Source organism: Triticum urartu, chromosome 5, assembly GCF_003073215.2.
Source record: "Triticum urartu cultivar G1812 chromosome 5, Tu2.1, whole genome shotgun sequence".
Classification (NCBI taxonomy): domain Eukaryota; kingdom Viridiplantae; phylum Streptophyta; class Magnoliopsida; order Poales; family Poaceae; genus Triticum; species Triticum urartu.
This window is the reverse complement of record NC_053026.1, coordinates 249,746,481-249,771,547: the sequence shown is the minus strand read 5'-3', so window position 1 is coordinate 249,771,547 and position 25,067 is coordinate 249,746,481. Positions and strand designations below refer to the sequence as shown.

The following is a 25,067-nucleotide window of genomic DNA, read 5'->3' as shown; positions in this document are numbered from 1 at the left end:
GGTCCGCACGCTTAATGTTCGATGACGATTTGTATTATGAGTTATGTGTTTTGGTGACCGAAGATTATTCAGAGTCCCCGATGAGATCACGGACATGACGAGGAGTCTCAAAATGGTCGAGAGGTAAATATTGATATATTGGACGATAGTATTCGGACACCGAAAGTGTTTCAGAATGTATCGGGTACGTAACGGAGTATCGGGGGGTTACTGAACCCCCCCCCCCCCGGGGGGAAGATATGGGTCACATGGGCCATAGAAGGGAGTCAAGCTAGCTCACAAGGGTGGCGCCCTCCCCCCCCCCAAGGGAGGAGTCTGAATTGGACTAGGGGAGGGGGCGGCGCCCCCCCTTTCCTTCTCCTTCTCCCTCTCCCTCTCCTTCCCCCTTTCCCCCTTCGATAAAAGGAAGGGGGGCGAATTGGACTAGGAGCCCAAGTGGGACTCCTCCCACTTGGGGCGCCCCTACGCCGGCCTCCTCCCCTTTCCCTCCTTTATATACTGAGACGGGGGCGCCTCTAACACACATCAATTGTTTCAAGCCGTGTGCGGCGCCCCCCTCCACCGTTTACTCCTCCGGTCATATTGTCGTAGTGCTTAGGCAAAGCTCTGCGTGGATCACTTCACCATCATCGTCATCACGCCGTCGTGCTGACGGAACTCTCCCTTGACACCTTGCTGGATCAAGAGTTCGAGGGACGTCATCGAGCTGAACGTGTGCAGAACTTAGAGGTGTCGTACGTTCGATACTTGATGGGTTGAATCGAGAAGACGTTCGACTACATCAACTGTGTTAAACTAACGCTTCCGCTTTCGGTCTACGAGGGTACGTGGACACACTCTCCCCCTCTCGTTGATATGCATCTCCTAGATAGATCTTGTGTGATCGTAGGTAAATTTTTGAAATTGCATGCTACGTTCCCCAACACAAAAAACCTATATGTAATATCCATACTACACTTGTATCACCATCTCTTCGCCGAACTAGTGCACCTATACAATTTACTATTATATTTGGTGTGTTGAGGACACAAGAGATTTCTTATATTTGATTGCAGGGTTGTTTCAAAGAGACCATTTTTATCCTATGCCTCTCACAGATTGATAAGCCTTAGGTCATCCACTTGATGAAAAATTGCTATTGTCCTAAAAAAACTCTGTGCTTGGAGGCCCAACACGAGTCTACAAGAATAAATTGTGTAGTAGACATCAGTATTCTAATCCGTTGCATCTGTGGAGAAAGAAAGGGACAATGGAATTTGGCTTTATCTCTTGCAAAGTTCTCCTACAATAACTCCAAGTATAGATCCATGGGAAGGAGTCCTTTTTCCATTGTCTACACTAAAGTTCCAACATAAGTGGTGGACCTTGTGAAGCTACCATCAAAGGAAAACCCAAAATCAGCATTATCCTTTGCTAATAATTACATTGAGTTATTTGAAGAGATTTGTGGTGTTTTGGAAGCACAAAATCAGAAATATAAACAACTTGCTGACTGCAAAAGAAGGCCGAAATCATTCCAAATTGGTGATAAGGTGATGGTCTACCTTCGAAAAAAGAGACTGCCTTTAGGTGTTAAAGGAAAGCTTAGGCAGCGAAAGTATGGGCCCTTCTCTATCATGAGCAAGATAAATGATAATGATTATGTGATGGATCTTCCAAGCGACATGGGTATATCCAACACTTTTAATGTTGCAGACTTGACCCTCTACCGTCCAAAAGAAGCGCTCTATGAAGATAACTCGAGGGCGAGTTCGAAACATCCAAGGGAGAATGATGAGGAACAATAGATGAGGAAAATAAAAATATAATCATTTGTCAAAATTGTTTGGCTACTTCTAGATACTTCTATTGTATTCTAGTATTTCTTTTCTTTTCTCAACCCTGGCTACAGTTTTCGAGAGTCTTCTAGCTATGAGTAGAATGGTGAATCTTAAGTAATGTTTTTTAGAGTGTTCTAGCCATAAGTAGAAGTATGTGAAGGTTTTCCCTAATATAAATAGAGGTCCTCTTCTCAAGTTTGTAATCAGACTATGTACCCCCACTGCGTATAATAGAACTTGGTGTTCTTATCTAAGATCTTGGAGTAGATTTTGTGCTCTAGGAGTTCTGAATTGAACTCATGTTGCCATATTGGCCTGCATCCACCTCTAGAGCGATTTCTGGCGCAACACGTTGAACCTTCAACTCTAGTGTTGTACACTTTATAGCAGCAGGGTGGAGTTGCTCCTCCAAAACTTTGTGTTGCTTTAGGTCTCTACCTACATCAATTTTGCAACCAACATAGTTCGACTTTGCTTCCATACAACAAGACAGACCATCGAGGCAATGGTGAAGCATAAAAGAAGTAGTGAATCCAATGTAAAAAGCATTCACATGCTCCATCGTCATCAAACGGGTCCCTCTAGCGATTCTCTCCAGTCTGTTAGAAGGGAATAGAAAGAAATTGGTGGAATCGATGTTATTGCTTAAGCCTTATTGGCATATATATATAGAAATACAATGAGCACGAGGGTCGATGCAGTCATGGAAAGAATCATGGGACGGCGACATTGCAGTCGAAGAGATGATGCAGCTACAGCCCGTTGCTCGATCGATGTAGAGACACGTGTACTGGGAACGATCTTCACGGACTCATGCGGCCGAACGAAAACACGTACACGCCGGGCTGCAACGTACACCAGCACACAATGCAACACGTGTGGTTGTCCAGGCCATGACGCGAGTCATCATGCACAACTTGACGTGCTAGCAACAAAGCCACGAGGCGCACATAATGGTGCGAGCGGCCGCCGTAGCTGATGCGATGACGATCAGCCGGGGACGCCGTGATGCAGCTGATCTGGGCAGATGATGGGCGCCGCTGCCGTACCAGGACGCTCACGCGACATGCATGGAGCCCGGGGCACTTTTTAGCACGAGACCATGAAGATGTCGATGAAGTAGAAGTGTTGTAGACGACGGACGACTGCGGGCGGCGCAAACCGATCTACGAATCAAGAAAACCAAAAAAGAATACAGATCAATCAATCGGCGAGAGACAAAACCCTAATCAAAACATTGGGAAAATGACTCTTTAGGACAGACAATCAACGCGGTCGACGGATGAACCCTGGTTACGGGTTGTGTGGCCCCCGGTGACGATCATGGGAGATCGACCGCCCCGGGGCGGCACGAAGTGGAAGCGACAGCGATGGCTAGGATTTGGATCGATTAGGCTGATACCGTGTTAGAAGGAAACAGAAAGAGATTGATGCAATCGATGTTATTGCTTGAGCCTGTATATGCATGTTCACAGCTTGAGACGCTCTGAACCATCTAATAAGATAAGTAAGATAAGGTGTTTTGACGATCTGTGATACTATTCCCAAGTGGTGAAACGACATCATTGCGATCTTTAGCCCAAGGAATAGTGCAACAGATTGCTTCAAACATCGTGGGTGCTCTAGACATGCATGCTCTAATGATTGGAAAAAAGACTGCCATCATGATTGCTAATGAAATGCGCAAAGATGGCAAGGAATTCCATGGCACCTAGTTACAGAACGATCCACAACGAACCCCACCAAGCAACCATCATAATGTTTTTTCTAGAAGGCAGCCATAAAGAAAGTTGGTGAACCAGGGGTAATCATAATAACAGCTACAACAGAATTGTACAAACGGAGAAAATTCTTCGACATGGCAGAAGGAATGGGTTTTGCTCTTGCGTTTAGTTATCTCCCCATGCACGCTGGCAACACAGTTTCTTCTTAATCCAGCTTCTCAAGTTCACCCATTCTCTCTATAATCGCCTGAAGAAAACACAAGCGATGTCAAGCAGCATCTGAGTTCTCCGTACAGATAAAAAGAGTATCTTATCATTTTCGATGTCAAGTTTGGCGTCCCACAAGCTCTCAGAAGACAAGGTGTAAACAAGAAAGCATCGATGTGAGGCTACATAGATACTTCCTCCGCAAAGAAATATAAGAGCATATAGATAACTATTTTAGTGATCTAAACGCTCTTATATTTGTTTACAGAGGGAGTACTTTCAATCAAACCGTACTTTTGCTTATTGTTCATTCTGTGATGATATAATACAGATGCAACTGTAGTGTTAGTGTACTTTAACATGCATCTTACAAATAGGGGGATTTAGTATCAGAGTATGTCGACTCAGCACAAAATGCAGTGTAACAAAACATTCTAAAAACCGTTGTCGGTGCTAAGAAGATAGCTAGGGAATTAAGCCACTAAAAATGTGTGCAGTAATTGCTAGTTGATTTCCGTCACCAAATATATAATATTACTAGTAAGATGCCCGTGCGTTGCACGCAACACCGAAATGCATTGATCCGGGTCATCTCATGTTTAACAAATATCGATAGGTTTCTTCAGATATTCATTCTTCTCTAGAGCTCACAAGCATACGGGTGAATAGTAAATGTACGAAAATAGATTAAAAAAATATCTTTTGCAAACAAAAGCGTTCAAGTGTTCAACCTGCACCCAAAACTTCATGAAGAAATAACACTTATTGTGCTTTGCAAAAAATGATCTTCAAAAAATATTTTTTGAGTATTGATCTTGTTTATTTTTTCTAGACAGCTATGAATGTAACTCGGGATGACTTGGAAGGGGGCAGAGGAGATGGCGAGGAGGAGGGGGTCATGGTGGTGGTCGGCAATGCGGCCCAAGCGAAGGCATGAGAGGCGTTGGGGGCAGACGACACCAAGAGCAGCGACCTCTCCAGATTCTTCTTATTTTGTCATGAGATGGCTAGATGAGGTGAGAGGCAGGGGGTTATCTACAAACGAGTAGTGGAGTGCGGAGGTCTTTTTGTAAAACTGACATAGTTTGTCTCAGATGCGTTGGATGTAAATCGAACGGTTGTAAATGAAGGATGGCCATCATCACCGACTCAGCTTTTTATAGGAGTAAGATAAGAGATGATAGATGAGGTACCTTTTTGCTTGTTTCTTGCAGCTCTCCAGCGAGAATAAACTCATCCAATATCAAGTAAACCTAGAGAAAACATGATAAATAATGAATTCAAAATTATAAATGATTCCCAGCCACAAGAACAATTTATTCAAAATTTAGAAGATCTTCAAATATGTTCGATTTAAAAATATAAAGAAATTAGAAGTATAATCGGTCAAACTTGGTTCAGATTACACCTAAAATCAACTTTAAAATGTTTCCTCTTTCCAGGTCCAGTTTAGACTTTAGAATGGATTACTGTCTAATGCAAATACAGTTTGAATCTTGACCAAATTTACCAAGGGTTGAGTGTAAACTATATGGCTGACAGGAAGGAATTTGAAATCATGCGAGCAGAAGGACAAATCTGTATCCAACTATAGAATAGCTGCCTACCCTTGTCAAGTTATGTTTCATGGTTTCCGGCAAAAAAAAAAAGCTATGTTTCAAGGCAAAACTTGCCCAGTAAATGAATATTTAAACAAATACACTACCAGCTGAGTAACTTCCATCTTTTTCTTTCAACACGAGTGAGGTAATATAAACAGTTTTGAAATAGCTATTCCCATGTTACCTTGTGGAAGTTAAATACTAAATCAAGTTCACACACGTTGCTGAAGAAATGGTCCAATATCTCCACAAATAAGTGGATACATTCCAAGTATACCAACTCATTATCCGTGATATCTACACATATTGAGAAAAATAGTCCTGCATATCTCCTGTAGATAACTTTGTGCGTACGGAACTGCATGAAAAAACATCCAATTAGATTTTGCCTGCTCCCCACTTGATAGCAGTTTCTTACAGATATGTCCATAGATTGAATAGGTTAATTCACTAGGAGCATATACAGTGTGGTGTTTAAGAGGCTTAGAATTTCTACCTTAGTCATCTAACAGTATTATTATTAACTTGCATATTCAGAATGTTACTCATTGTCGAAACCAAACACTACCTCATTAAGTAAACGTACCTAGTGGTAACTGAGAATCGTCAACGAAATGAACAAATTATCATTCAAGATAATGCCCAAGGCATTTATGGTATTTTATTACTTGGATTCTTTGACTGTTTGAAATCAGTTAGCAGATGACTCTTTATCTTTCAAAATTTCAGAGCCAAACCTATCTATCTCTTCACCCTGTTTTTAGGGGTTTCCTTTCCAAGCTTACCATACTACTGACTTTGTAATTATAAGTGGGATATGAACGGATTAAGGACGAGCAGCCAAGGGGATCATAACAACAAATGAAAAACACGCATGCAGTATAAAGGTAAAAGCCCCGTCTTCGTGATCCAGAACAGAGGTTGTACACGGATACAATATACAACTGTTTTCATCGGATATTCACATATCTATCAGTGTAAGACAACACAATTGATGCTCCTGAAAGATCTTCTGCGTATGTAAATTTGGAAACTGGACATGCCATCTCAATTTGGATCCTACAGTTATCCTGCTATTCACCGATGCACGCATGGCAGCAAAGGAATTAGAATGGATTCACTAAAGGAAAATTTACAATAAGCAAGTATCAAGAACCCATTAGCTTGACATCTAGCAATAGCATATATCAGGAACCACTCACAAACTATGTACCAACTATAATGATAAAAATTACGCTTTTAGCAAACCCAGCAAAATGTGCAAACAACAACAGATGTAGTATGAACTATGAACCCAGCAGTATAGCATTCAGTGTCTTCTCTACAACTACTGCATTCAACCTGCAGATGCTTGTGTAGTTGCATCTAACCAAAGAACAGCTAGGCCACAAGGCACAACCTTTTCTAACCGCGATTCAATGTACCTTTGTACTCCCTCCATTCCAAATTACTCATCGCAGAAATGGATGTATCTAGAACTAAAATACATCTAGATACATCCATACCTGCGACAAGTAATTCGGAACGGAGGGAGTACAACAGTATCCACAATTCTACAGCGACTAAACTTATTCTACCTTTTGATCAGATCAAGAACTCAGAGCCCTGGTCTAAATTGCTTCAGACCAAAGCAAAAAAAACGATATCTAAGCTAATTTCGCTTGCGCATATACAGCTGTTTGGCCTCAAATCAGGATCAAGAATTCAATCACCTCAACGAAGTTAGTGAACTTGGGGTCCCTGTTGACGACCAGCCGATGCACCTGGGATACAGAGGAACAACACAGATCAACAACACCCTAATCAGATAGAATCTTTCTCTACGGCTAAATGGGCTGGCCCTGGCTCCGCTCACCTCATACTCAACCTTGTGCTTCTCTGAGTCCTCGAGCGGGACGTAGTACTTGGCCAGCCGCGTCTTCCCCTGCCGATTCTGCAACAGGATGAAACGGATCTGCAAAGAGGCGAGCAAAGATCGGACGGAAGAATGTCAGATCCCGGAGAGGAAACCCGGCGGAGTGGAACGCGAGAACGATCCGTACCATGCTGGGTGATGATGATGACGACCACGCTTGAGAATTCGCGGGATTGGAGCTTGGGAGGGGAATGAATCGGATTTGTGTTGCTTGGTTTGTTGGGTTATGCAGAATGAGCTGTGGGTGGGTTCACCGTTGAAAAGTGGTGCCTCGGCTTCCTCTCCAACCACGCCAGTATTGCTCTTGCATGCGTTAATTTAACTTCTGTGAATTCTTTTTTACGCAGCCGCTCGTATGCACGCAACCCATACCTACTAGCACCTTAAAAAGACTCAATCCATACATCATCTTAAAATTAACAAAATCATTATAGACGTCTTCATAGTTTTTTTTGAGCATCAGTACAGACACAAGCGCTCATATACACGCGCATACACTCACCCCTATGAACGCACACACGCACATCCTACCCCTACGAGCACCTCCGAGAGACTGAGCCGGCATATCATCTTGAGATTTACGAAGTCACCGTAGGCGCCTCATCGTCGACGGGAACGTCTCCTCCCACTGAAAGCGCATCGCCGGAAATCCTGAAATAAATCCAAGAATAATGCGATCACCAGGATTTGAACCCTACTGGGTTGGGGATACCACTGTCCACCTAATCAACTCAACCACAGATTGATTCGCTAGACGTCTTCATAGTTGAAAAAAAACGTTTCCTTCCATTGAACCCACATGGCCGAAAGATCTGAAATAAATTCAAAAAATATGAGCACTAATCACTGACGAAGCATAGTGGTCGTGACCCCTTCAAGTTTTGCATATTTGTGACGAAAAAATTCAAGAGAGAGCACACATTAGTGACAGTTCTGTGTTTTGCGCCCCATAAAATTCAGATTTTGTGTTTTGCCCCTTCCTCCCCGTCTAGCTTTGTCAAGCTCCGCCACAATCACCAATGGCAAGTCTAGGACATGAACCCTAGTGGCTAGGAATACCACTGTCCTTCTAATTCACAGGTGGTTCACACTTCTGTAAAATTTTAAAAAACACGTTCCACATTAAATAGCACATAACCGTGTTCATCTGTGTTGTGATCATGAATTTTTTTTTGGAATAAATTATGTGAAAAAGAGATAAAAAAATTTAAACCCATCAATACAACGAAATATACATGTTTTATTTGAAACACAATGTACGTGTTCATTTTGTGCTAATACTTAGTCCAACCGCTTTCTCCATGTCATTGTTCGTGTACATTCTCTTCATCTTTTCATCATATTTCAATTTATTCTTTATTATTCAACCGGTTATTGTTTTCAATTGTATTCCCGCCCCCCCCCCTCCATTGTTACTATTTACCTTTTTCCTGGGTGCATCTACTTCAGTGTCAACTTTCACTAGTCTTCTTTTTTCACATGATTTGTGTTCTTCCTTTCACTCGTTTGACGTCTTCTTTCTTAATTTGGTTTATGTCCATTCAATTATCCTCGTCTTTCTGTTCTAGCCTATTTCAAATTCATGGCATGCTTTTTCGCAGTGCAAAATCATCAACTCATTATTCGGTGTTCTCATTGTGTTACGACACATTATGTCATCTTGGACATACTTGTCGTTCTAAAAATATCATTACATATACCACTATGATTTCAGCGCGCCCTTCAATAGAGTTTCTACTAGGAAGAGTGAGGCAAGAGAGTCAAGTGTGGGCATCTGCCGGGCTAATGAAAGGGAATTGACGGTGTCCTGGACTAGGGGGTACTCACCACGTCGTCTCCCAATCTATTAGATTGGGCCGAGGACCCCCGTGGCCGTATACTCATGGGCCAGTTCGGACGGCTGCCGCATACAAGGAAGATTCCACAAGACTTGGCGATCAAGACAAGGACTTCTCCCCACCGGCGTATTCGGCTAGGACTCTTGTTATCCTAGGCCTCCGGTGCATTATATAAACTAAGGTCAGGCTAGTCGATAGATATACAATATATACAACAATCATATCATAGGCTAGCTTCTAGGGTTTAGCCTCCTTGATCTCGTGGTAGATCTACTCTTGTACTACCCATATCATCAATATTAATCGAGCAGGACGTAGGGTTTTACCTCCATCAAGAGGGCCCGAACCTGGGTAAAACATTGTGTCTCTTGTCTCCTGTTACCATCGATCCTAGACGCACAGTTCGGGACCCCCTATCCGAGGTCCGCCGGTTTTGACACCGACATTGGTGCTTTCATTAAGAGTTCCGCTGTGTGATCGACAAAAGGATCGATGGCTCGCCTGCAGATCAACTGCGACTTTGGCATCTTCGTCACCAGCTCGACTGGTCACCTTGGTTCGACCAAGAATTGCGCCCCGTGTTCGGATCACCATGTCCGGACGAGGGCCTTCATCAAACATCAACTTCGATCTCTATCAAGATCACGGAGGAATCATCTATGGAGCTCGGGGGCTCAACGTCAACATTGCCCTCAAGCGACCGTGCTGTTTTTCTGGACAGCGAACTCGTATCTGCCACCACCACCTCCTCGAGTATCGCTTTGACGATCGCTTTGGTGGAATTGTGCGGAATTGAGTCTACAACAACCCTGGAAAATTTCGTCGAGTTCCGATGGAGGAATCTCTGGAAATCCACGATATACCGGAGCCCTGTCAAATCTGGATGGGAATTTGGATGATTTTAGGGCGTGGTGTCCAGCTTCTAGCTCAGACGTCCTTTGGAAGATCCAACCGTTGATAGGCTGCGGAATTCCAATATCTACCACCTCTCAAAATTTGAGCTCGATCCGACCGTCCAAACTCCGGGAACCTTCCGATTAGTGCATTACTTTTCGGATCTGTTTTCTGCGTGAAAACGAATCCGACCCGAGTTCATCTTTTTTATGAACAGGATTTCGGACATCCCTTTTGAAGGAAGTTTTGTATGGGGTATTGTGTTTTGTTCTCGAACACATCCCACTAACTGTAAGATCTTTTGAACATGATCTTCAACATCATGCTGGTGTCAAACCAGTCCGGCAATATTACTCCACGGCTGCCGATTTGCGCTAGACACGGCGTCACTTTATTGAGCCGAGCTCAACTTCTTCGGATCATCATCTCGGCAAGCCGAACAAAAGCCCGGCATCGCGAAGGATAAATCATCACCAACATCGCCGCCCCACGGATTACACGGAGCGGGCATACCGGCATCGCCGCACGGTCGCTTCATCAAGCCGGCATCGACCACGTCACGACCTGCATCGACAGGGCTGCACTATTGCTTCTTCAAGCTGGTGTCCATCACGCCGACCTACTTCGACTCATCGGCTGACATCGAGGCTTCGACATCTCGGCTAGATCGAGGGCTTCGCCATCTCTTCATCAACCTACTCCGGACACTTCGGCGTCACTAGCCGACCAGCTCCATCACATTAGCTGGGCCGAGGGCTTTGCCTCGGCGAGTCAACCTTTACCAGCATTGCCATGCCGTCGGTTTATCACCCATCAGGCAATGGGTGTGCGGAGCGGGTCCCAATTTTAGGAATCACCTTCCTTCGGATTGCTACAACAAATAAACCAGGTGCTATTAATCCCAATATTTTTTGCTTGTTTGGGTTCATTTTTTCCAAGGAATTATTACTCTGGTTTGTCCGTCATATGTACACAGGTCTATCAAATGGTGGCTGCATTAACGACAGTCGCATGGTGGTTCGGTCAGTTTCCATACATAGTCCGGCGAACGCCGCACTCGGAGCTCGGACCGACCTGCGAATTCAGGCTTTGCCACGCCTTTACCGCATCACGCCGACGCCCTGCATCGACTTGACTTCGGCGCCAGGCCATATTTCTTTTATTACTCACTTTGCATAAATTATTTATTATGCAACGATTTTTTTAATTATCATTATTACTATTATCTCCGGTTTGCACTATTTTTTGTGCACAGAAAAATGATCCAGGGACTTTGGCGTCACTCTGCCGGTCTGCATTGATCGTGCTATGTCACCACTTCGGCGTGTCAAGCTCTCCGCTCCGCCACCTCGGGACCGGCTTGAGGGATGGAACCTTGCCCCGCATCAAGCTCGGACCGCGTCATCAATGCCGAACACATTAACCAGCTAAGTTGCTTTCATGCTCAAAGCTTTAATTTCTAACTTGCGTTCGGTTCGACCAAGCATTATACTTTTTTGGAAAAAAGTTGCTTCTAAAAAATTTCCTTGTCCAAACTTTGTTTGTGACGCATAAATTCAAATACCCCGTTTACTTTGGGGCTTCCTTTATGAAGCTTTTCCTATTGCATATGATTATACTTGTACGGCTTCATTCCTTGTTCGTGTATTACGCCACAATATGCACCACATTGACTTAAGCGATTTGCAAGCTAGGTTGCCTCTCTCCTGTGTTTACCCCTACGTTCCCGATTGTTCGGCTAGGGAGTAAAGGGAGCACCTCTGCGATTGTCACGATCGGGTCACCCGAGCCGGACCTCAGACTGGGTGAAGCCGAAAGCTAGCGCTCTTATAGTTATTCAATGATGGTCGGCACACAACGGAACTCATGAGTACAAAAAATCTATTGCACAAGTCTCATAATAACAATGAGCACCGAAGAAAGGTATCGGTGGGGGTACTATTTTCTTCGAAGATGCTTCTTACTCTTCGCAGTAATATAGCATAAGTTCCCTGAGCGCGCTTTGTCTGTTACAGCCTTAAGGCCTGATTGCCTGGTTATTGGAAACACCGTCGATATTCTCGACCGATGGAGTACATAACACTTTTCGGTCCTTAACCGAAGAGGGAGAAGCCGACGGTCGGTTAAGACGCATTTAAAGTTCGGTTGAACATAGATATGATATAAGTACTTCGGTACATGCAATCATTCTTCTACCCAAGTCACTTGGGGGCTCTTAAGTTTATTTGAGCCGTTTTATAATAAGTGTTCTTCTTCTCAGTCGTTGCAAAGTTCTATTATTATTATTTATCACTCCTTTTTTCGACGCGAGTGTGCGGTCACTAGCCGGGGAGCCTAATTTCTCTCTCAAAGCTGCTAGAGTTTAGTTTGCTAAACTGGCCTAATGAGAAGTACTCCGCCCTCGGGATAGGAGGTTGAAGCCGTAGGCTGACCCGCTCGAAGTCTTGAGATAGGATGTGTCATGTTAAAGGACGATAGAAGCACTACTTTTTTCTAAGACCAATTTTCGGATTGGCACCGAACACTTGATCTTGTTCGGACGTCATGTTTTTACTGACGTTTCTTGGTTTTCCAAGCTTTTTGGCACTTTTAAACTATTTGTGTTTTTCCATCATTAGTCTCGCAGTGCAACGCCGGACACCTTTAGGGATTCGGCAAAAACATTCTCAGATATTGCTATATATGCATCGGTTTCGAATTGTGTCTTTGGTCAATAGTTTGGTTGCCCGGCTCCTGCACTTGCTTCCTACGTTCCCTTTTGTTCGGCTAGGCGTGCAAAGGGAGAACCACTGCGATTGTGCTTCCAGCTCACATGGTTAAGCACCTTAGTGGAGAAAGCCGAAAACTGACTGTCACAATAAGCGTAAAGTGGTCAGCGATCCGATGACTATGACAGGCCATTCATAACATTGGCCGAAGTGTTTACGGCTTGACCTCGACTGTCGCCGAACACTACCGGGGGCTATTAACTGGCCTCCCAAACTAAATCCTCGATTTTTTGCTCGTACATTCGAGCTGAGGTTTCATGATCATGCTTAGCATGACAACCCAAAGAAAGGAACCGATAGCGGGACTATTTTCTTTGGAATACATTTCTTCTGTTAAACAGTAATATAACATATCTCTCTGCGTACCTTTGTTTATAAAACCGTGTGGCCAGATTGCCTTGTTTGTCATAAATCTTTGCCCTCATAAAGGCTTTATAAAGTAGGACAAACACTCCTCGGCTACTGGCCAAGGAGGTGGAAGCCGATGGTTGGTCAACAAAGTTTTGTACAATGCGGATCCGAGCATTAATGACGTAAAGTACTTGGATACATAGAGTCATTACACATAATTTGTGACTTTACTATGGATATTGATCCTTAATTCGGCCACCCGTGCCCGCATTAAGGCTCGGGGGCTACTGGGCTTCGGGCTTATTATTTACAAATATTAAAGGGGCACATCGATCCCCTGATCTGGTGTTGCCACCCGACCAGTGTCTCGGGGGCTACTGCATTGCTTGTCCAATGCAGAAAATTTTATGTGCAATATAGTTTCCGAGGAGATTTTGATCCTCAGGTTGGTCGGCCGCACCCAACCTGAGTCTTGAGGACTGAGCATGCCGCTTTTGTGTCCCGAAGTATTCTGCCGAGCTAGGACTTGATCCTCAGGCCGATTTTGCAAATCAACCTGAGTCTCAGCGGCTACTGGGATCAGCGGTCTTATGTCATCCTTCATGTGCATCTCGGGTTTTAGACCGATACACACCTTGAGGGCTACTGGCTATATATCTCGGCAAAGAATAAATTGCACCAATCAAAAATATTGACAAAAAATCGGCCCGCAGTCGGGGTGGTGCACCACCTCGGATACACAGTCTGGCATAAAGCTCGGGCGCTAGTGGCTGGCTCCATAGAGGGCATTTCCGGCATTAAGCTCGGCTAAACTCCTTCAACTTTTTTGAACCAAGGTGATATGACACCTCGGATATAGTCCGGCATTGGAGCCTGGACACAGTCCGGCGTTGGAGCTCGGATATATTTCGGCGTTGGAGCTCGGATATACAGTCCGGCGTTGGAGCTCGGATACATAGTCCGACATTGGAGCTCGGATACATTCCGGCGCTAGAGCTGGAAAGCGGTCCGGCGTTGGTGCTCGGCTGCAAAAGATACCTCGAATGCAGTCCGGCGTTGGAGCTCGGACGCAAGAGGACCCTGCCTCCCGGGAACAGCTTCAAACCCGAGGTGTGGCATAAAAATAAACAAGGCATTGATAAAGGCCGGAAACTTAAAGGGGCTCCTCGGATACCCGACGTGTAAACTCGTCGAATGCATTTCGGCGATCCTCAAGATCGAAGATAAAGAAGATTTGTTGAACCAGTTTTCAAGACCGGCAACCGAAGATGAAGAACAGTTCGGAAGAATCAAGGAGCGTCCCTAACTTGAAGACCGGTTCAGGGGGCTACTGACGGTGTCCTGGACTAGGGGGTACTCACCACGTCGTCTCCCGATCTATTAGATTGGGCCGAGGACCCCCGTGGCCGTATACTCATGGGCCAGTTCGGACGGCTGCCGCATACAAGGAAGATTCCACAAGACTTGGCGATCAAGACAAGGACTTCTCCCCACCGGCGTATTCAGCTAGGACTCTTGTTATCCTAGGCCTCCGGTGCATTATATAAACCAAGGCTAGGCTAGTCGATAGATATACAATATATACAACAATCATACCATAGGCTAGCTTCTAGGGTTTAGCCTCCTTGATCTCGTGGTAGATCTACTCTTGTACTACCCATATCATCAATATTAATCGAGCAGGACGTAGGGTTTTACCTCCATCAAGAGGGCCCGAACCTGGGTAAAACATTGTGTCCCTTGTCTCCTGTTACCATCGATCCTAGACGCACAGTTCGGGACCCCCTACCCGAGGTCCGCCGGTTTTGACACCGACAGGAATGTAGCTCCCTTCTTTAGTAGGGTGGAGAGGTGGGAGGTTAGTGAAGAGTGATATGTACTAAATACTGTGTAATTGTGGTTGAGGCTTTCTTTGCCTTTCTTCTTTAATATATGATATGCACACTCGTGCATATTCGAGAAAAAAGATTTCATTCTTCCAACCTTAATGGTCTTCCATTTGATTTTATTCTTACTCCTAGCCTTGTAGATCTTTTTTTAAGTTATGTTATCTTAAGCTTTAAGTTTAATTTTTTGTCCTCCAAAACTTGTGTTACAAAACATATGTACATACCAAGTTTCATCTCTTGAGACTTACCAAACAGCATGATCTCCGTCGATTTTGTTGTTTCATACTTAATATGCACTGTATTCATGAATATGAAGACCATAGCGATGCACTTTGCAAGTTTGAGGACCATTGTAGACGTAACCGGTGAGTTCGGGGAATATAGATGCAATTGACTTGGAAAACAATGTATGATAAGTTGTCAGAAAACGATTTGCCAGCCAGCCTGGATGTCTGGCCTAAAGCCCAGAAATTCGGCTAACCAACAGAAGGTTTCTGCTCAAGCCTGATGCCTGGCCTGCTTCTTGGATGCCGCTCCCTAGAGCACTCACATGTGGAAGACAACCCCTAGAGCGAACCCAAACATCCGACCCTTCAACGGTCAGACATCCGGACCCTGCCTACGAACAGATTGGCCCAAGAGGCCTTTAATAGAGGCGAAGGTGTCCCGATGTTTCGATGAGATAGCTATCATTTTCTATGGTAATCGACTTTGACGATCCGACTACGAACGTGCGAAGACGTCACGCCTTAGCAATCGCTAAACCAACTTTCAAGGGGTTATTGACCACGCCGAAGCATGATCAACCTCACCAGGAGGGTCTATTTCCTGCGAGCAAACGAAGAACAAGCAAGAAACTGAGATTGCAATCTGGATATTGCGAATATAAGAGGAAAGCTTTATTGATGAAAGTGGGGTTTTGTGACGCTTGGTCTGGTCATTGAACACACACGAAGTACGCGAAGTTGCAACTATGACAAACTTTTAATCTAAACAAACCCAAAGTCTAAACGACGCCCTAAGGGTTGTATATATGGAGGAAGAGGGGGGGGGGATTTTATGACCCTTGGAGGAGGGGTCTGAAACCAACCCTAACTCTTGTTTCCCCACACACAGGACTCTAAAAATATCCTATACTCAAGTATTTCGAAATTACATGGGCCTGACCCAAAAATAAGGTGGCATAGCACCTATTATAAGCTAGGGCCATTTGCATTTGTGTCCCTAACTCGAACCACCTACTCAGATTTGCCCCTAATTTCGAAGCCTGCTCAAATTTGCCCTCGTGCCGTTAGTTGCACTTATAGAAATGCTCCTCCGTGCCATTTCCGTCCAGTCAAAGTTGTTTGGCCGTTATTTGGCCGTTTCTTTGACAGTTTTACCCTTGTGTCCATGTGCCACTTACTTGTGGGTCCCACTCTTAAAAAATAAAACGAAAAAACACTTTCTCTCTCGGACACACTTACATGTGGGGCCAGTCTAGAAAAAAAGAAAAAAGAACATGACTATTCAAACTAGTCCGACGGTTGCCGGCGACGACCAAATCCCACGGCAGAGCCACGCTGGGAGGCCATGAGGAGGCTGGTCGAGGGAACTAGGCGATAGCCATTACTCTACCGCGTCCAGGAATGTGCTCTTCGGACCATATGGTCGCCGGAGCGAACGACAGTGACCATTCCTGCGACGGCTCCGGGCGGCGCAAGTGCGGCAACTACCATGCAAGGGGGAGTGAGAGGAAAACTGCCTGTGTGAACTTAAGGAGCCGACTAGGAGCATGATGGCGATGTCCCTGGGGTTCGGGGAAGACTGGAGCGACGACTTCGACGATGGCGGCCATGGCAGAGCTCGGAGCTCATGGGGAAGACGGCCCAAGGCCATGGAGCTTGCTATGGAGGACTCCTAGGTCTTCTTTAGTACATCAAGATGCCAGAGGAACCGCTGGGATCGGCCGACGTGCTCCAACGGCGTTGAATCGAAGGAGGCAGTCCGAGCTCGGCGGCAGGGCAGATGTGTTGTGGCGCTCTGTCCTGGACGTCTCTTGTCAATATCATAGGCTGGTAGGACGAGATCATGGTGTATGAGATTCCTGGCAAGGTGGCGGCGCTTCGGGTCACCGTTGGCCATGTACTTGATAGACGCCGGTGACGCGGTGCTCTCTGGCGTGCTTGCGTGACAGGGCTAGAGGGCGGGACAAGAACGAAGGCAAGCGACAGAGAGAGAACAAGGGAGAGAGGGTTGCCGCGTCAAGGGAGGCCAGTGGCCAACGCAGCGCCCGTCGACACTCTCGCCGGAGTTGAGAGGTACCGGCCGTCGGGCTGTCGTTCGGCAGGGGGAGAGATAAAGAGAGGGGGAGGTGAGAGAGAGTTTTTTATGGATGAGGGGCCCCACATGTAAGTGTGTGAGAGAGAGGGGTGAGAGAAAGGCATTTTTCCATTTTATTTTTTGAGAGTCGGTCCCATCAGTAAGTGGCACATGGAGACAGGGGCGAAAATGTCAAAGAAACGATCAAATAGCGGTCAAAGCCCTTTAACTGGACGGTAACGGCACGGAATGGCATTTCTATAAGGACACCTAATGGCAGAGGGGTAAATTTGAGCACCCTTCGAAATTAGGGGTAAATTTAAGTAGTGGGTTCGAGTTAGGGACACAAATGTAAAAGACCCTATAAGCTATGGATGAAATTTATGAAAGGGCATCTTGTATATTTCGTCCATGTCCTTGTATGTCATCAAGGAGGCTTCAAAGTACTGAAATCTACACTAGAAACGCTGTTCCGGTTCCCTTCGCGCGCGCCTTCATCTCCATGCTTGTTTCTACTCTAGTGTTCATTCCTCTTGTCCATGCTAGCCCCTTCATTAGTAATCAACACAAATGTATTCAATTTAGGCAGCATCATATTCTCATGAACATTAGAATTGTTACCAAGAAACGAAAGTACCTGGTAATTCAATTGGCGTGCGCGAGCTCTAATGATTGGTCTAGTATGTATAGCAGCAGGGGCTGTGGGTGTAACAATGGTATTGATGTCCTCATCATCCGCCCCTTCTTGAAATAAAGTTGTCCTCGATGGAAGCTCATCTTCCTCACCCAAATAAGGCTTCAAATCTGCAACGTTAAAAGTGGGACTAACCCCAAAATCTACATGCAGCTCAAATTTATATGCATTATCATTTATTTTCTCTAACACCTTAAAAGGACCATCAACACATGGCATTAGCTTTTCAAGGATCGATATAGTTGACTAGAGGGGGGGGGTGAATAGGCAACTAACAATTTTTAGCTTTTCTTTACCAATTTAAACTTTGCATCAAAGTAGGTTGTCTACTAGCACCTTGAAAAGACTCAATGCACACATCATCTTAAAATTGACAAAATCATCACAGACGCCTTCGTAGTTGACGGAAACGTCTCCTCCCACTGAACCCACATCACCGAAAGGTCTGAAATAAATCTAGAAAATGCGAGCACTAATCACTGGCAGAGCATGATACGTCTCCATTGTATCTACTTTTCCAAACACTTTTGACCTTGTTTTGGACTCTAACTTGCATGATTTGAATGGAACTAACCCGGACTGACGCTGTTTTCAGCAGAATTGCCATGGTGTTATTTTTGTGCAGAAATGAAAGTTCTCGGAATGACTTGAAAATCAATGAAGACATGTTTTGGAATAAATAAAAAATACTGGCGAAAATAATCAACATCAGGGGGCCCACGCCCTGTCCACGAGGGTGCAGGGCGCGCCCCCTGCCTCGTGGGCCCCCTGAGGCTCCACTGACGTCAACTCCAACTCTATGTATTCACGTTCGGGGAGAAAAAAAATCAGAGAGAAGGATTCATCGCGTTTTACGATACGGAGTCGCCGCCAAGCCCTAATCTCTATCGCGAGGGCTATTCGGGAGTCCGTTCGGGGCTCCGGAGAGGGGAATCCATCGCCATCGTCATCATCAACCTTCCTCCATCACCAATTTCATGATGCTCACCGCTGTGCGTGAGTAATTCCATCGTAGGCTTGCTGGACGGTGATGGGTTGGATGAGATTTATCATGTAGTCGAGTTAGTTTTGTTAGGGTTTGATCCCTAGTATCCATTATGTTCTGAGATTGATGTTGCTATGACTTTGCTATGCTTAATGCTTGTCACTAGGGCCCGCGTGCCATGATTTCAGATCTGAACCGATTATGTTTTCATGAATATATGTGAGTTCTTGATCCTATTTTGCAAGTCAATAGTCACCTACTATGTGTTATGATCCGGTAACCCCGAAGTGACAATAATCGGGACCACTCCCGGTAATGACTATAGTTTGAGGAGTTCATGTATTCACTAAGTGTTAATGCTTTGTTCGGTACTCTATTAAAAGGAGGCCTTAATATCCCTTAGTTTCCAATAGGACCCGCTGCCACGGGAGGGTAGGACAAAAGATGCCATGCAAGTTCTTTTCCATAAGCACGTATGACTATATTGGGAATACATGCCTACATAACATTCATGAACTGGAGCTAGTTTTGTGTCACCCTATGTTATAACTGTTGCATGACGAATCGCATCCGACATAATTATCCATCATCGATCCATTACCTACGAGCTTTTCACATATTGATCTTTGCTTAGTTACTTTTCCATTGCTACTGTTACAATCACTACAAAAGCAATACTATTACTTTTGCCACCGTTGCCACTATTTCCATATTACTTTGCTACTAAATACTTTGCTGCGGATATTAAGTCTTTTAGGTGCGGTTGAATTGAAAACTCAACTGTTAGTACTTTAGAATATTCTTTGGCTCCCCTTGTGTCGAATCAATAAATTTGGGTTGAATACTCTACCCTCAAAAACTGTTGCGATCCCCTATACTTGTGGGTTATCAAGACTATTTTCTGGCGGCGTTGCCTGGGAGCATAGCTTTATTCTTTGAGTCACTTGGGAATTATATCTGTTGATCACTATGAGGAACTTGAAAGATGAAAGAACCAAGATTTTTCCCTCAACTACGAGGGGAGGTAAGGAACTGCCATCTAGCTCTGCACTTGATTCACCTTCTGTTTTGAGTAAACTTGCGACACCTACTCCTCTATTGATTCTGATATGTCGCATGTTATTGATGATGCCACTTCTGCTATGCATGATGCTTATGATGAAACTACTTCTATACTTGATAATACTGTATCATTAGGTGAATTTCTTGATGAACAACTTGCTAGGGTTAGAGAGAATGAAATTATTGAAACTGATAATATTGATGAAAGTGATGATGAAGATTCTCCCCCTAGATATGAATTGCCTGATGTGCCTGAGGGTTATGTTATGGATGAAGAAATTGTTAGAGATTTTTTAGCTTGCAAAGATAGATATGTCTTAAGAAATTGTTAGCTAAGCTGAAAGAAAAATCTTTGAATGCTAGAATGAAATATGACCCTGCTTTTGCTACTTCACCTATCTGTATTTCTGATAAGGATTATGATTTCTCTGTCGATCCTGGGATAATTACTTTGGTTGAATATGATCCTTTTTATGGCTATGAATCTGAAACTGTTGTGGTACATCTTACTAAATTGAATGATATAGCCACCCTATTCACTAATGAGGAAAAAATCCGTTACTACTATATCCTTAAGTTATTTCCGTTCTCATTAAAGGGTGATGCTAAAACATGGTTTAATTCTCTTGATCCTGGTTGTGTGCGTAGTCCCCAGGGTATGATTTATTACTTCTCTGCTAAATATTTCCCCGCTCATAAGAAACAAGCTGCCTTAAGGGAAATATATAACTTTGTGCAAATTGAAGAAGAGAGTCTCCCACAAGCTTGGGGGAGGCTTCTCTGATTACTTAATGCTTTGCCTGATCATCCTCTCAAGAAAAGTGAAATACTTGATATCTTTTATAATGGACTAGCCGATGCTTCCAGAGACCACCTGGATAGTTGTGCTGGTTGTGTTTTCAGGGAAAGAACTGTTGATCAAGCTGAATTGCTATTGAATAATATGTTGAGTAATGATAATGATTGGACACTTCCTGAACCAACTCCCAAGCTAACTCCGAAGAAAAGGGGTATTCTATTTCTCAGTCATAAAGATATGCAAGAGTCAAAGAAATCTATGAAAGAAAAGGGTATTAAAGCTGAAGATGTTAAGAATTTACCACCTATTGAAGAAATACATGGTCTTGATAACCCGACACAGGTAGCAAAGGTAAATTCTCTCTATAGATTTAATAAGGTTGAAATCCCATCTACTAAGTTTGCTAGCCAATACTTGGATGAGTTCGATAATTTCATTGTTAAACAAGAAGACTTCAATGCTTATGTTGGTAGACAATTGAAACGTAATGCTTATATGATTGAACACTTGAGTGATTATATGTCTAGAGTTAAAGGTGAACTTAAACTTATTAGTAAACATGCTTCTATGATTACCACTCAAGCAGAACAAGTGCTTAAAGCACAAGATGATTTGCTCAATGAATTAAATAATAAGAAAAATGATAATGCTGTTAGAGTTGTGACTAGAGGGGGTAAAATGACTCAGGAACCTCTATATCCTGAGGGCCCCCCTAAGAGAGTTGAGCAAGATTCTCAGAGAACTAATGTTGATGCACCTAGTCCTTCTAAAAAGAAGAAAGAGAAAAATTATAAGACTTTGCATGCTTCTAGTGAACCTGTTGTTGACACACCTGAGAATCCCAATGATATTTCTATTTCTGATGCTGAAACACAATCTGGTAATGAACATGAACCTAGTGATAATGTTAATGATGATGTTCATGTTGATGCTCAACCTAGCAATAACAATGATGTAGAGATTGAACCTGCTGTTGATCTTGATAACCCACAATCAAAGAATCAACGTTATGATAAGAGAGACTTCGTTGCTAGGAAGCATGGTAAAGAAAGAGAACCATGGTTTCAGAAACCCATGCCTTTTCCTCCTAAACCATCCAAGAAAAAAGGATGATGAGGATTTTGAGCGCTTTGCTGAAATGATTAGACCTATCTTTTTGCATATGCGTTTGACTGATATGCTTAAAATGAATCCTTATGCTAAGTATATGAAAGATATTGTTACAAATAAAGGAAAGATACCGGAAGCTGAAATTTCCACCATGCTTGCCAATATACTTTTAAAGGTGGAATACCTAAGAAACTAGGAGATCCAGGAGTATCAACTATACCATGCTCCATTAAAAGAAACTATGTTAAAACTGCTTTATGTGATCTTGGAGCCGATGTTAGTGTTATGCCTCTCTCTTTATATCATAGACTTGATTTGAATAAGTTGACACCTACTGAAATATCTTTGCAAATGGCTGATAAATCAACTGCTATACCTGTCGGTATTTGTGAGGATGTGCCTGTTGTGGTTGCAAACGTTACTATTTTAATGGACTTTGTTATCCTTGATATTCCCGAGGACGATAGTATGTCTATTATCCTTGGTAGACCCTTTTTGAATACTGCAGGGGCTTTTATTGATTGCAACAAAGGCAATGCCACTTTTCATGTTAATGGTAATGAGCATACGGTACACTTTCTGAGGAAATAGCCTCAAGTCAACAGTATCAATTCTATTGGAAAAATTTCAATGATTACTATTGGAGGTTTTGAATTCCCTCTTCCTACTATCAAGAAGAAATATGATATTCTTATTGTTGGGAACATGCATATCCCCATTGAGGTAACTTAGTGTTATTCAAAAATTCTCCGGTTTCATGTTATTCGGAAAGAGTTTGTTAACAAGACTTGATCAACCTTGTTAGTGGATTCCTTTTGATGAGCATGAGATGGATGAAGTTAGAAAGCATGACCCTCTGTACCCTCCTTTTACTTTCTGTTATTTAGATTAAATAAAGCAAAAATAATAATTGCTATCTGTTTTCTGAATTATCCTTGCAATAAAAAATACCCCGAAAATAAAAGTTCTCCAAATGTCCTGAAAATGAAATATGATTTTTTAGAATATTTAAGAATTATTGGCACTGAGAACACACCAGGGGGCCACACCACCTGGCCACGAGGGTCCAGGGCGCACCCACCCCCTAGGGCGCGCCCCCAGCCTCGTGGACCCCACATGGGCCCCCTTCACTTATTCCAGCACCCACACACTTCATCTTCCTACAGAAAAATCACCCCACAGCTCAAACCCGAGTTCTAGCTCATCTTGCTGCCATTTTCGATCTCCTAGCTCAAAGCTCCATTCACAAAACTGCTTTGGGGGATTGTTCTTTGGTATGTGACTCCTCCAATGGTCCAATTAGTTTTTGTTCTAGTGCTTTATTTATTGCAAATTTTTGCTGCTTAGGCGACCATGTTCTTGAGCTTGCATGTCAAATTTATGTGGTCAAAAGTAGTTTTAATGCATGATATGGCCTCTAGGCACTTGTAGGAGTAGTTGCTATCAATCTTGTTGAGTTTGATTCACTTTTTATTTTTGAGTCACTAAAATTTCATAAATTTTTCAGAGAAAGAAAATGTTTAGGAAAATGTACCAAGGTGGTTCCTCAAGGAAGCAAGGACCAAGGCTCGCGATACATGAGCCAGACGATGAACCACCAAGGGATGCTCAAGTGCGGCCTTGTGAATGGCCGTCGGAGGAATTTATGGTCCAGGCAAGCATCAAGGATAAATTTGACGCGTATGTGTGTAACGCTGATCTTGAGGGCTTCGTGTCAGATAAGTGCCGGCAATACCGCTATCTAACTGATTCCTTTGTGAGAAGGTTTAAATTTACATCCTCGCGCAATTCTCACACTATTTTATTTGATCTTTATGATAAATCGTATACCATGGACCTAGAAGATTTTAATATTGCTTGTAAACTTCCACAGTGGGGCAATGTTAGTGAACCTCGCAAATCTGAATATAAATACTTTCTTGCTAGTATTACTGTGGGGGAATCTAGGGAAATCACACAAGCTACCATAGGGAGCGCTCATTTCCCTTCCGTACATTATTTTGCTATCTTCATTGGTAGATGCATTAACGGTAAAGATGAAGCTTGTCACATGTGCGTTCCAGATCTTAGTGTCCTCAAGAGTGCGGAATTAGGTGATAAACAATATAACTTGGGGGCCATTGTTGCACGAAGGTTGCATCACAACAGTATAAGTGGAGATTTGTTTGGTGGAATTTATGCAACTCGTGTAGCTAATTATCTTAATATACCCATACATGGAAATGATATGGAACTGCCACCTGCTTATCTAGATATAATGCTATGGTCCGCCATCAGTTTGTTGAGAGGAATGAACAGTTCCTCTAGTACCGACTAATCTTTGACAGACGGTGCACTGTCCATGTTGCCCTCCCTGTTCCTACTTTCTTTGACTTTCAGGCAAAAAGGAGATATGTTATAACCAGGGAGGAAGCGAACGAATATGAGAGGAGGACGGAGGCAACTCGCCTCAAGCTGCAGCTCGTCAGGCAGTAGCTGCTGCATCTTAGTACGACCCCAGCTACAGCTTTGGATATCCACCGGGCCAGCAGTGGCCATAGACCAACTTAGGCCAAAAGCCTAAGCTTGGGGGAGTACGTATTTCTCACCTACATTACATTCATGTTCACACACTCATTCTAGTTGTCGGTGCTCATACTTTTTCATAGTACCATCCATGCTAGTTTATTTTCTTTTCCAGCATTCTTCTTGTGTGTTTGAAAAAACCTTATTAAAACCAAAAAAAATAGTTGTAGATTTTAGCTAGTTTACTTTACATGCATGCAGTAGTAGTAATTAAAAGAAAACCCAAAAGATTTCTCATTCTTCTTTTGCTTGTTGGGAACTTTCCCGTGTAAATAGTTTTGTTTATTTTCTTTTCTTTGGGGGTCGAGAGGAGAAGACCATGATGAAAATGTTGAGTGGCTCTCATATGCATTATTGTTGATCTAACCAAGAGCTCATATTACCTTGTCTTCTCCCTTGTATTAAATGCTTGCAGATTCCAGCTTAGTCCAATGCACGCGCACTATTATTATTATCCACACCGTTCGGTCGTGCAAGTGAAAGGCAATAATGACGATATATGATGGACTGATTGAGATGAGAAAAGCTGGTATGAACTCGACCT

General features: G+C 43.5%; 1 protein-coding gene across 1 annotated transcript; it reads right to left on the bottom strand.

Annotated features, from left to right (window-relative positions):
- Nucleotides 1-3,464: 3,464 nt before the first annotated feature.
- On the bottom strand, nucleotides 3,465-7,636 carry LOC125508515 (AP-2 complex subunit sigma). Its single transcript, XM_048673242.1, has 6 exons — nucleotides 7,395-7,636; nucleotides 7,208-7,306; nucleotides 7,065-7,115; nucleotides 5,537-5,710; nucleotides 4,945-5,004; nucleotides 3,465-3,791 (listed from the first exon to the last, which is right to left on the bottom strand). Exons 1-6 carry the CDS (start codon nucleotides 7,395-7,397, stop codon nucleotides 3,750-3,752), a joined length of 429 nt encoding a protein of 142 aa, XP_048529199.1. The 5' UTR covers nucleotides 7,398-7,636; the 3' UTR covers nucleotides 3,465-3,749.
- Nucleotides 7,637-25,067: the final 17,431 nt, after the last annotated feature.